Source organism: Sander vitreus, chromosome 3 (genome assembly GCF_031162955.1).
Source record: "Sander vitreus isolate 19-12246 chromosome 3, sanVit1, whole genome shotgun sequence".
Classification (NCBI taxonomy): Eukaryota; Metazoa; Chordata; class Actinopteri; order Perciformes; family Percidae; genus Sander; species Sander vitreus.
Window position 1 is genome coordinate 12,908,751 of NC_135857.1, and position 12,888 is coordinate 12,921,638.

General features: G+C 42.2%; 1 protein-coding gene across 2 annotated transcripts in view; it reads right to left on the bottom strand.

Annotated features, from left to right (window-relative positions):
* Positions 1–1,068: 1,068 nt before the first annotated feature.
* Positions 1,069–12,888, bottom strand: part of ift80 (intraflagellar transport 80 homolog (Chlamydomonas)) — a 36,732-nt gene continuing 24,912 nt past the window's right edge. For both annotated transcript variants that reach the window (XM_078246047.1, XM_078246046.1), the window contains 12 exons: positions 11,296–11,475; positions 9,786–9,904; positions 9,094–9,168; positions 8,447–8,610; positions 8,287–8,351; positions 6,093–6,228; positions 5,777–5,924; positions 4,566–4,737; positions 3,033–3,122; positions 2,711–2,883; positions 2,389–2,512; positions 1,069–1,777 (listed from right to left, as the gene is read on the bottom strand). In XM_078246047.1, the coding sequence (XP_078102173.1) occupies positions 1,667–1,777; positions 2,389–2,512; positions 2,711–2,883; positions 3,033–3,122; positions 4,566–4,737; positions 5,777–5,924; positions 6,093–6,228; positions 8,287–8,351; positions 8,447–8,610; positions 9,094–9,168; positions 9,786–9,904; positions 11,296–11,475 (1,557 nt within the window). In that variant the 3' untranslated portion in view covers positions 1,069–1,666. The remainder of the gene's footprint in view (positions 1,778–2,388; positions 2,513–2,710; positions 2,884–3,032; positions 3,123–4,565; positions 4,738–5,776; positions 5,925–6,092; positions 6,229–8,286; positions 8,352–8,446; positions 8,611–9,093; positions 9,169–9,785; positions 9,905–11,295; positions 11,476–12,888) is intronic.

Sequence of the window (12,888 nt, forward strand, 5' to 3'; positions counted from 1 at the left end):
TCTGTGCTGTGTAGTTTCAAACGTATGAAATACTTGCATAGTCTGTTTATTGTTCAGTAGCTACCACTGAGAATCAAAAGTCTAAAGACTGGCAGTCTAAACGTGACGTTTCTATTCTTAATCTACAGATGAGGATCAAAATGCCTAATGTAAAGTGAAGAATCGGGTAAGAATACACAACATAGGATTAATAAATAAATAATTTTCATTATCAAAATGCAAGAAGTCCTCGTCGCATTACTGAGATTGGGTACATTGTGCATCATATAGTGAAAGAGGAAGTATGAATACAACACATAATTAATTTCTATTCTACTTTTCAATGTGTGGCCTCTCTCAGTGGTAATGCATGTGAAACCTGACTCCTCGCTGATAAGTCTTTTCATAGATTAGTGCCGTTTGGTCTGGATGACTATGGTGTATCACACAGTGAGTAGGCTTCGAGAGAAAGCAGATGCAGGGAGTAAAATATGAGAAAGACAGTGAGTCAGAGAGAGAAGCAGCTAATAGTGCACGGTGCTGAGAAGAAAAAAAAGGCAACGGCAAGAGAGAATGAACCCATTGATAGGTTTTCCTACATCTACCATTTTCTCTGATGTTTCATCTGTGGCCACTCACAGTATAGGGGATAATGCGGATCAATTTCTACAGTATCTGTCCACATCATCGTTATATGGTCTAGTAGTGTTTTTCAGAGAGCCCTGAGACAGATCTTCTACCTCATACGTCCCTCCTGGGCCACTATATGAGATGGATAGGCTATAATGGTTCGCTGATGTACTGGCCTTCTGCCAACCAGGGGGTGAAACTGCATGGCAAGCGGTTGGTTTCACACCTCAGCAGAAAAGGAAATACAAAAATGACTCAAAGAGAAGCACGTACTGTAGATATATTGGATTCTAAAACACATGCACCCAGAAATACCTCCTGGGTGCATGTGCAAAGCTGAAAAAACATGTCAAAGATACTCTATGACCTTTGTTTAAAACAAGTGAAGCATCAAGATATTAAAGGAATACAAACAAATAGAGAAAGCAAAGTGAAAGAGGATATTTTTGGCTCAATATATACAGTTTACCATCAGTTTTATTTAGTGACATTCTTTTTAGTGTGTATACACTGTAAAAATATCTATCCATATAAAAACACAAAGTCATGTGTCAGTCAACATCGCTGACAAAAATCAGAGCAGTACATTTGTGCATGACTGAGTAGTTCAGGTTGATTTTGACAAATGGAAGAAGATAACAATCCACTTTAAACTTGACACACTGAAATCACTGAGAAGCCGATATGACAGAAAGGCCATTATGGTGTTGTTGTTGAGAAATATAGATACTTTTATCCAAAGTCAAATCATCCACCCACAGTAACAGAATGACAGTTTTGTGCAAATGTTTTCCATTTCACAGCATATGCTACAATATTGTCGTGTCAGAGTTAAAGTCAAGTGTCATATTCTTCATGGCCGACTAATCTTCACATCTCCAAATGTTCTCATTTGTTTTTACTTGAAGTTAATGTACTTGTAACTAATGGTAGCCATTATGCCTCAAGTACAGACAATTTGTATTACTCTGAGGGCGAGCCAAACCACTTAATATTCACCAAATGTGAAAAACACATGGGAATCAACTCATCGGCAAAGCGGATGCTTCAGAGAACATTAACGTCGCGAGGCCACGCTGTTCCTCAAAGAGGCGTTAGCAGCTTTCTCTCTCTCTTTAGACAACTCCATCTCAATCTTCGCCTGGATTTTCTCCCAGTCCACCTCAACCTGGTAGAGAGACAGAAAGACAAGATGAGATGTAATTAGATAAGATATATATATATATATATATATATATATATATATATATCTATATATATATATATATATATATAGATGTATTTTGCTTTGATCGGTATGGGATTGACAAAGCAAAGCAGCTAAATTAGTCACATTTCATGATAAGGCCGGGATCACACTGGATACCTGAAACGTGTGGTGTGTTTTAATCATAAAATAAAATGGAAAATCCGTTATTTGTATAGTTAATAGTTTTCCCCTTCTGATCCTGTTTAGAGTGAGGCTTTTTTTAAGTAAGCAACACCCCACTAAAGCTCCTCCAAGATTAAACAGCTCCGGCAGTAGACAGCAACAACAACTTCTAGGCTTTCCTCCATTTTTGGTTTAGTTCCGCAGGCTCTTCCGATTGGACAGCAGAGAAAAAGCTGAAGTGACATTGAGTGTTTATCCCCTCGGAGTTTTGCAACTGAAGGCACTCACGAGTGTATAAGCAGAGCGTAGGGAAACGATTAGAACAAGACACCCTCGACTGCTAAAAAGGCTTCCAGTGTAATTGTCCCCCAAATCAATTAATGCAGTGCAGTGCTGTCCTGACTTACCCCTTCAGCGTACTGCAGGAATCTCTTATTGGTCTCTTTCCTGCCAAATGTCTGTAGGAATTTCCCTCTATAGGCCAGCACAGTGTCCACATGAGTCTTGTGTTTGACTGCCAGCTCCAGTGCCCTGGATACAAGATGACAAGATGCAGATACACATCCATCCTGTATGGACAAACATGCTTCCCCCTAACTCTCACTTAAACCTCATTTTGAGTGAGAGCCTTACGAGGCTGAGGAAAAGCATCCTCCAAAATGACTTATACGGTCTCTCTCCTTCCAGCTGTACATTTGTACACACTTTCACACAAACACTGAGTTGTACCTCTCCCAGTTGAAAAGGTCAATGCTGACTCGTATGGCCTGGTAGATGAGACCAGCTTGTAACAGTGTGGCCTCAGCCTCCTGGACCTGACCGCTGAACATCAGCATGTGGGCCAAAGACGACTCCTTAGATGGCTGCTCCTTTATAAAGTTGATGTACTGCACCCTAGGTAACTGAAAGAAGAGAGGGAGAGGATTGTGAATATAATACTTTTTAATTGGTCTCGTTGACTAACTTCTGTCAAAATCATTGTGTGTGTGTACTTGTGTTGTAAGATTTGACTATAAATTCAATTGAATTAGCCCTTAACTAATGCCCTTACCTCGCCAATGGCAGCATAGGCCATCTCGGCCGTGGTCAGCTCCCTGTTTGCCATTGCCATACCAGCAAGACATGCCCACAAAGATTGGTCCTGTAGATGTGGGGAGCAGAGGCAGTGAGCATCTTTAATTTACAATATCTCACCATCTGACACAAGGACCTGGACAGTCAGTCAAGCTATCTTTGCAGGACTCTAAATATCATCTGAACATGTGTTACTTTTATTTAACCTTGATCTAAATGTTTAATTTAAAATGCTAAGTCAGTTCAAGCTAGCAGTGATTAAGAATATAACAAAGCATGATGGGGATGGCTGATTCAAAATAGTTATAGGGGTGTGTGTGTGTGTGTGTGTGTGTGTGTGTGTGTGTGTGTGTGTGTGTGTGCGCGCGCCCAGGGATAGGATATGATGGTGTCTTTACATCCTGCTCATATCCTGCCAGGCCTCATTGTAGTCATGCTCCAAGCCATTAGGAAAACATGCATGACACACACAACAACAAACACAAGATCCATACACAAGATCAATGAATTTAAACAAATGTGTCACCACTTTATTCTGTGCAGCTGCATTCATTAAAATGAAGCCTTAACCACCAATCGGCCAACAGTTGAGCAAACTTACACTGGAGTCACCACTCTGTAATTCCCCCTTAAATCAATCACGACAAGACAAACCGCTCTAATAAGAAACCACTGCTGGAAAATCTTCCTTTGGTGTGTCTGTATCATAGTAAGATTATGAATGTCACACTCTTGTACGTTATGTATGCCTGTTTGTGTAATGGCTCTAAACTATTATATGTGTCAACTCCTATCAGGTCAGGGCTTACTGACAACGACTGTGATTCTGGGAAAAGCCGTGATGCCACCAAACTCTTACCAGAAGTCGAGGGGGGAGGTTCGAGAAAAAGAGCTCTTAAAAACACTGCCTCTCTCTCCGTCCCTTCTGTCCCACCCTCCTCTTGCTACTAGCTGTCCACTTCTCCAGGGTTGTGGTTATTGCATCATCGCCCAAGCAAAGACACAGTCCCAACACTGCATTCAGCGTGTGTGTGTGTGTGTGTGTGTGTGTGTGTGTACATGCATGTGGAGAGTTTACACGTGCATATAGTGGAGTGTGTATTTATGAGTGAGGTCTATGGGGGCTAAATCCGGTAAATGGTGTCACCAGGCTAATTGAAGGCTAATTAAAGCCTGCTGGTCTGGTCCCATAAACCTGTTTACTACCTTCTCATTTCAGACTCTGGCTTGCTCTCTTTCGTAAATACATACATACATGCATGCGACAAACACCACAGGAAACCTGGACTGCGGGATATGTCACACTATGTTTTTGGTCTAAACACAAATGGAAAAGAGAAGAAATGTTGTGCTAAGAAGTAATACACAGTGTGATTTTGTTTGGGTATCTAACATGTAAAGAAATGGCTATACACTATATACACTAAGACCTGAATGATGTCACAGCAGCTTGAACATTTATTCACTGGCACAATTAGTACATATTAACAGAGATATGCTGGTATCTTACCTTGGCGAAGCGGCAGAGGCGCAGTGCATCCTCCCAGCGGGCAGAGGTGCTGTATTCGTGCAGGAGGGCTGGGTACGGAGGCACACAGCTGTACACCAGTGAACCGTCCCCTTGGCGTAACGTCACCTTGGTGCCAACATAGCTCAGAATATGGGGTGCATGGCTGAACTCACTTTGAAGGGGACAAAAAACACACACACACACATCAGAGTTAGAACAAAACATTAAACCACATCCTCAGAGATTTTCTGTCACAGAAAAGCCAGCAAGGAAAGCTTTCAGTGTTTGCCTGTTAGCAAGTATTGATAGTGGCTGTGTGAAAACATATGAATGCTCATCTGGGAAAAAAGGCTGACTCTTCAATCACATATATATATAGGGCAAGGGTAATGCTATATGTCATACCTAAGTTAACATTTTAACATGTGGTGGAAGATAATGGATTGTGCTAATTAAGAATACAAAAATCTACTTATTGACCATGCAGTTTTTTCCAGTTTGCATATGTGTGCATGTCAGAATTTCTAATACAAAGGGCAATCTGCGGCAGCCCATCACATTTGCAATTTAGCTGAACTGATGATATGCCACTTGGTGTTCCCCATATGCACATTGCATAAAAAAAAACTTTTAATGACTTCCATGATCAAATCTAGCTGCTGGAGCACCAAAACAGTAAAAGCAAAACAAAGAAAAACCAAACTGAAAAATAGAAACTCAAACTGAGATTGTGTGAACATAAGCAACCTACAATTGCACAAATTGATCCTATTAAAAGCAAATGTATGTCTGGAAAAAGTATGATTCAGCATTGGAAGTGTAAAAATGAACAACAGCAAGCCATAAACCACTGTGAGAGGCAAAACATAAAGCACAAATAAAAACAAAACTGTGCAACCAAATGTTCAGATTACTGTAGCAGAGACAAATGTAGTCCAGGATCGCCTGTAAAGACAGTGCAGGCACTCTGCCTTAGCACCTCCTGTACTGTCTGAAGCTCCTCCTGTACTGGGCAGGAAGCATTGTACAGTCTGACAGCTGCTGGCAAAAAAAGTGCCTAAAGGGCTATGTGTTGTGCCCTGGAGAATGCTTCTATCTCTCTTCTTGGCTCCTCTTTGTAAACATTTTTTTAACATCTCTTGTGAACAGTGTTATCCGTTTATGATAAAATTCCAGTATATAAGTGAAAGGAAAGGACTGCACATGTGTACCTGCCATCTTTTATGTACAGTGTTTTTGGCAGCAGTTCCTTGTCAGTGAAGACAGCACTCGGGTAGTACCACACTGTGAACTGGTTGTCTTGGATTCCACACAGGATGTTAGCAGCATCATTCCATGCCATACTGTGAACCATGCTACCTACAGGACACACAGGAGCACACACACACACACACACACACACACACACACACACACACACACACACAACAATCATGTTCATCCAATGTTAGCTACACTTGTGTGTAAAACCAAAGAGAGTCACTACACATCTTCCCAAGTGAGTTCCCTCCATCCTCCCTATCTCACCAATTTTGCAGATTTTTGGTTCTCGCCCCAGATGACGCACAGAGGTCAAGTAAAGATCACGGTTCTTGTCTATCAGGGCAATCTTCCTTTCAGTGGATGGGCCACACTGGTCCAGAGCTATCTCCACCACCTCCAGCTACATATGAATAATGACACACACACACAAGCACAAAGGTAAGAGGGAACAGTTGAGTGAATGATGGAGGGATGACAAAAGATCAGGAAAAGAAAGGAAAAGGGAGAGAGCGGTTTGTACCGTGACCCAACAGAATTTTCTGCCAAGTGTGTGTGCGTATATGAGGGAGATAGAGAGACATTGAGTGTGTGTCTGAACTTGTGTGTGAGCAAATGTGTGTGTGTGTGTGTGTGTGTGTGTGTGTGTGTGTGTGTGTGTGTGTGTGTGTGTGTGTGTGTGTGTGTGTGTGTGTGTTTTTGGCCACAGCCAGCTGGCTTCAGTGCAGCGTCTTGGAGCTGTGGACTACTGGCAGACAAAACCATGCTGACAAACAGTAACTACTGTTACCTCCACTTCTTTTCCTTCTCATCTAATTCTTTCCTTCTTTTTGTCTCTTTCCCTCTTAGTTTGACTCCAAAGCCCTTCCCCCATTCTCTTCCTGTGTCTTTATTGTCTCTCTCCCTTCTGGATATGGGTTAGTATATTCTTTTGCGCAGACGCTCACTCTGAAAAGACTGTTCCCCCTTAGTCTATTTAGTTGAAATGTGGCCTGTTGAATCATCATGGCAAAACAATTAGCCACTACCTTTAGCTAAAGCTTAAAGGTAACAGGCAAAATGTCAGCATCCTCATCAGAGGATTTATGTAGAAGACATGTAAAATAAAGAGCAGCATCAATCTTATAGTGCAGGCGGGTTCTAGCTAGCTCAAGTATTATAGTGTACACATTTAGGGAAAAATGCTATTGTTGGCTATAGCAAATACAAAAGGTCCACAATTTTGAGGAGGTCATATGGCCTGACACCACCACAGATATTGGATTAAAAATAAAAGAAGCCAATTTTGGTGAAAAATTATGTTTGTTAGTAACTAGTTTAGTGTGTGTTGAGCTCTAATGCCACCTTATCAGTTTACACATTTATTACATTCTTCACAAACGACCAGCTGACATTTACTTTGTTGAATCTGATTGTTAAACATCTTTCACCCAACTATGTACAAATATATAATACATATTGTATTGAAAATATTATTTGAAATAATTAGCTTTCTCCACAATAATGAGTCCATGTGATAAATGCCTGGGCTATGTGTAATAGTGTAACTAATCTCGCTTTGCCAGACCTTCCTCCACAGCGCTGCGGAGGAGGGTCTGGCTAGTCCACACAGCATTCCGGGATGGGAGAAAAACATGCTCTGGTTTATTTGACATGTCTTTAAACCAATCACAATCGTCTTGGGCGCCCTACAGAGCAACGGTGCCGCTGCAAAATAGCCTCGGAAAGGAACTTGTTTTGGTGAAACGTGTACGTTCAAAGGTTGTTTTAGTCGTGCGACAGAAAACTCTGATTGGACAGATAGTCTCGCTAGCCGTCTGGATTTAACCTGCAGAGATCTGAAAAGCAGTTAACCATAGTCCTCATAAATCCACCGGAGTTTAGAATGCCAACACAAAGAAAGTGGTAGGTTATGGACATCCGGCCTAAAAAAAGGGCCAGCGAAATTTCTGGCAGCACCTGAACAATCCTGGAAGTGGAACGTCATCGATATAGACTATAGCGTAACTAACCAAATGAGTCTTCACTGTGCATGACGAAATATTATACTAACACTCATGCAGCTTGTGATAATTTCATATTGTTATAAACGCATAATAAAACACAATACACTAGCACATTCGGACCAGTCACCATGACTTTTTTTACAACAGTAACATGACCAGCTGATCCCAGCGCTGTGCCGTAGAACTGATCTAATTAGCAGTGAATGTTGTAGCAGAAAGTCTTTCATTTTCTTCCAGCTCTGTCAGTCCTTCATGCTCTATATTAAAGCATGAAACTGGTCAGACATATGCTATAATGTAAGTGCAAGGTGATGCCGAACAGCATATCAATCTACACAATGCGACACTTTCCCACTTCCGATGTAGACAGGAAGTAATAAGACAAAACAATGGGATCGGAGCACTTCCTTGTTGATGAAACACTTGAATAAATATACGGGCAAAGGATTACCCACCTTGTGAGTCAACGGCTTGCCATCGCCAAGGGCTTTCCCGGTCAGGCCGTCAAAGAGAAGGATGACTGGTGAGGAGAGGGTCAAGAGAACAAGCTTTCGTAAATGCACAGTCCATCTTATTTATATACTGGAATGTTAGTGGTGACAGCAGCCACCTCACCTTTTTCATCACTCTTGTCTCGGATGGCGATGGTGTCGTTACTAACGGAGACACCCTGGGCATTTAGGATGTCAGCTCTCATACCCGGGAACTTGGGGGAGGATATCAATCGACCCTCGTATGAGAATATATACAACCCTGCTCCATCCACTAGCAGAAAATGTCTGGGTGGGGGAGACAGCAGAATACAGTAGATAAGAGCGGAGTAAGTGTACCGTGTGTGTGTGTGTGTGTGTGTGTGTGTGTGTGTGTGTATATATATATAATTAATTTGCAGGTGGGATGGCATGGAGAGGGAAGAAGGGGAACAGTAAGGATATATGATAGATGTTAAAGAGTCTTAAAGAGTCAGTTAATCAACTGACACAAGCAGATCATTTAGACATGTCATGCACATTAACACAGCATTGACTTACACGGCAAGACTCATCCAACTCAACTGTGATTTCAGAATGCCCAGTAATCTATTTAACAAAAGCTACTCCATACTAATTCAATTTCCTCCAGTGGTTTCACTCTCAGTCTTACTGTATGACAGGGCTGGCTAATCTAGAGTACAGACCCTGTGCTGGGTGGAGCAATGAAGCATTAGAGAAGCGGATAGACAATCCAACAGCCTGTTCTGAATAGAGAATAGAGAGACTCACTTTTCTGCTTGCAGGATGAGGCTCACTGTTCCCTCCTTCAGGTCAAAGATGAGGGGAGTGTTCCAGTTTCTTGAGCTGGCACAAACACAAACAGCTAAATCTGTGAAAACGCAGCCATCTAATAACAAAGTGCTAAATCTGACAATAATGGCAAAGAGTTATGAAAAAAAATGTCAATGAAATTAAGAGGGGATAAATATACAGATAGAGCATGAAGAGTACAGTGATAGAAACATACTGACACAAATGATAATTAAAGAAATGTAGTTGAACAAAAAAATGCCCTGACACAGACTTTGAATAGACTTTAAGCAGTCCTCCTGTCATTTGTAAAAAAGTGCTGAGGCAGTCTGTGTTCTTAATCCTGCCAAGTGCATGATGTGTAAAAGTAAAAAAAATGACATGATGAACCTACCCTTTTTTTTAAACTTACACAGAGGTCATCTGATAACATTAACCTAATAAGAATCAGCATTTTAGTAAGAGGCAGTTGTAGATCATTCTTTGACCAGAGGCTTATCTAGCTACACAGCATGGACTCTCGGTATATTTCAGTTGGATCTGAAGATTATCCTCAGGATTTGGCCAATAGATGTAAAAGATGAGCATGTAAATGAGACAAGATGAGAATGTTCAGTCCAGTGTGAATAGGGGACCACAGGAGACAAGCAAAGAAGGAGTGGGCTACTGACTTGTAGACATAGCACTGGAGGGAAGTGGCAACCACTAGGTGACCGTATGCCAGAGAGGTTTTGATGACTCTATCTCGAAACTCCAGTGCGTCCACTGCATCGTTCATCACGTTCCTCACCTGAGAAAAAACAGGAAATGAGCGGAGGGTTGAAAAAAAACTGACTGACTGACTGAACGGGAATACATTTTAAACTACTGAACAAACACTTTACATTTAAAGACAAACAACAAAAGGGAGACACTGGCTTCACCAACAGAGGGGTGAACACAGTCACATACGCATTAGACTGTATTTTTTCTTATTATATACTGGAAACAGTCTCCAGTATGTCCAAGTATATGTAGGGCAACTGTGGTCGGAGAAAGCAGTTTTTACTGTTTCAAGTGTGTGCGTGCGGTGGTTTCTACTCCTTTTTTCACCTGCATAGATAAATACTTCCCTTCAGCTCTCTCTGTGAATGAATGAAAAGGCCTTTTCCAGCACCAGGTGAAAGGTGGGGTTATTTTTACAGCTTTACAAATCTTCCTCATCTGCTCCCTCCAGCACGCCAAATTTACATGCAACACAACCAGGAATAAAAAACATTTGACCGCAAGGTGGTAAATTTAGCTGGCTGATTCACAAACCACTGGCAGATGTGCACTTTTAAAAAGGACTGCGAGGAGGAGAGGGGGAGGAGGGAGACAGAAAAGTGCCTGCAAGGCTGAAAATAAATGGCTGATGACCCAACTTTGTTTGGTTTACACAAACTGCACTTGGTGAAGATGTCTATGGCAAATGAGTGCATGTGTGTTGGCACGCATGCATGTGCGTGACCAGACATTTCTGTAGGTGTGCGTGTGTATCCCTGTCTGAAAGTATACAAGTGTGTATGTATATGTACATTTGGGTGTGTTAACCGCATGTAAACGCTACCTTGTGGTAAGCATGACTTTAAACAGTAGAGACTGGGGGAGCGAGAGAGGCAGCTAGACAGGCTTGTGATTGTCATCGCAAGGGGCCGCACACTGGCACACTGGGAGGGTCCTACTGTAGTGAAGCATTTGCTCCTCTGCATAGCATATTCACTCCCCTCTTGACGGTCTGCCCATGCCATTGCAGTACTTTTCGATTCTCTTGCTATGCTGACATACAGTAACATCCATTATCTTTCCTCACAGACACACTGATTTTCAGTAATAATTGTTTGAAAACCCTTAAAAGACACCTTTAATGTGTAAAACCATGACTTTTATGACGGACCAGGAATCGAGATGGGCTTCCAGCGTGATTCTTTAAGCATATAACTGTGCGGTTTGTTTCGCTGAGATTTACTAATAATGTATTTTTGTTCTTTCTGTTTCTGTTATTGCTTTGTATATTATCAGTCTTGTATCACTCCTCGTTTCATCAAATAAACTAAAACTTCACAATGACAGTCATGAGTCACTGAGTTCGGAGACAAGACTTAATTGATTTTCTCTAAGGTTAAAGCATAGACGTGAATGTGTGTGTGGCTCTCTTTCTACCTGCATGGTTCTCCTCTTGGTAAGGGTGATCACAAAGTTCTTCCACTCCCAATGCTGCTCCACCACATGGGCAAAGATGACATGCCCGTTGCCGCAGGCCCCAGCCAGCTGGGTGCCGTCTGCAGACCAGGCCAAGCTGAACACACTGCCTGTGTTGGGCTTCTCCAACGCATAGGACCACTGGAGGGAGGGGCAAGGGGAAAGAGATGGGCGATAGAGAACAATATATGGTTAATGGCTACAGATATTTATCTACAATCTTAAACAATTACCTGGGGGGCAGCTTAAACATTGAGAAGTTTAGAGAAGAGAAGCTGTGAGAGTCAGGATTTGTGTATGAGTGAGTGCGTATGCACATAATGTAAACTCTGCTAGAAAGACAGGGGCCCAGTCAGTCAGTCATTGAGCTGTGATGAACTGTGAGACACTAAAGTAGCGCTCAGCCCTGCCAAGTCCAGCACTCGCGCTCGTAAACATACGCTCTGCTATCCTCATCTATTACATACACGGGAGGGGGGGGGTTATATACAAGCCCACAAACTGAAGCCAAAAACTGATTAACAAGACCTCTCCCTTCTTTTTATAAGAAAAGGTTTAAAAAGAGGTAGAGCTTAGTGGGGACAGGGACTAACAGACAAAGTAATAGAAAGAGGAGCATGTTTTCTCCATGTCTGCTGTGCTGCATCAGCCAGACTCTGCACTGTTGATGACAGTCAGTGATGGTGAAAGACACAACCAAGAAATATGCATCCCTTTACAGTAGCTAAGACAAGAACACCTCTCACATTTTTTTTTCTTTTTTTCCCTTTTCTCTATGTAATCCCTTTATATTTTTTTTCTGTTTCCAGTACTTTTTCCATCTCTCTACTGCCTTTCCACACTCCTGTCCCTCAAGTCTTCTGTAGAGTATTACTACAAAAAAACAACACAAATCAGTTCAGACAGTCTGGATCCACCAGCAGTTAAGCGGTTTTCTGATTAGCAGAGTAAGGTACACTAAATAAGTTTCTATCTCCTCCAAATATCATCTGTTGTGGTCCACTGTGCACTACTGAAATCTTTCTGTTATAACTACTGCCGACTGTCTCACCAAATACCCCCACCCACCACCACCACTGTCAACGTTTCTCATCCTACCCTGGCCCTCTGACCTCACTCATGCCTTAAGCGCAAGTGGCTGACTGATCTGAGTCAGCTGTGATCTTTCATACAAATACATGCATTCACATAGTAAACTGCTTACGAAGGGAGAAAAGTGCTAATGTTAGCCTAGCGCTGCCTGCGATGGAGACAAGTGTGGTGCAGCAGGCCAAGTGCTGCGGTGAAGTTTGGAGAAAAGGCCTCAGTGTGTCCGCTGCCTCATACACATGCAGCTGCAGGATGTGAGGTGTGGTGTGAGGTAACAGTCGGCAGGCTACAGGTTACAGGCCCGCTGCTTGGATCTCTCTCCCTCTTCCTGATCTGTCTTCCTTATACACACACAGTTCAGCTGGTTTTGGTCAGCACCCTCCCAGCAGTTAATGTCATATCAGGACCCAAAATAGTTGCGGGAAAAAACAAGAGCTGTACAGTCATGCGGACAGGAGACAGTTT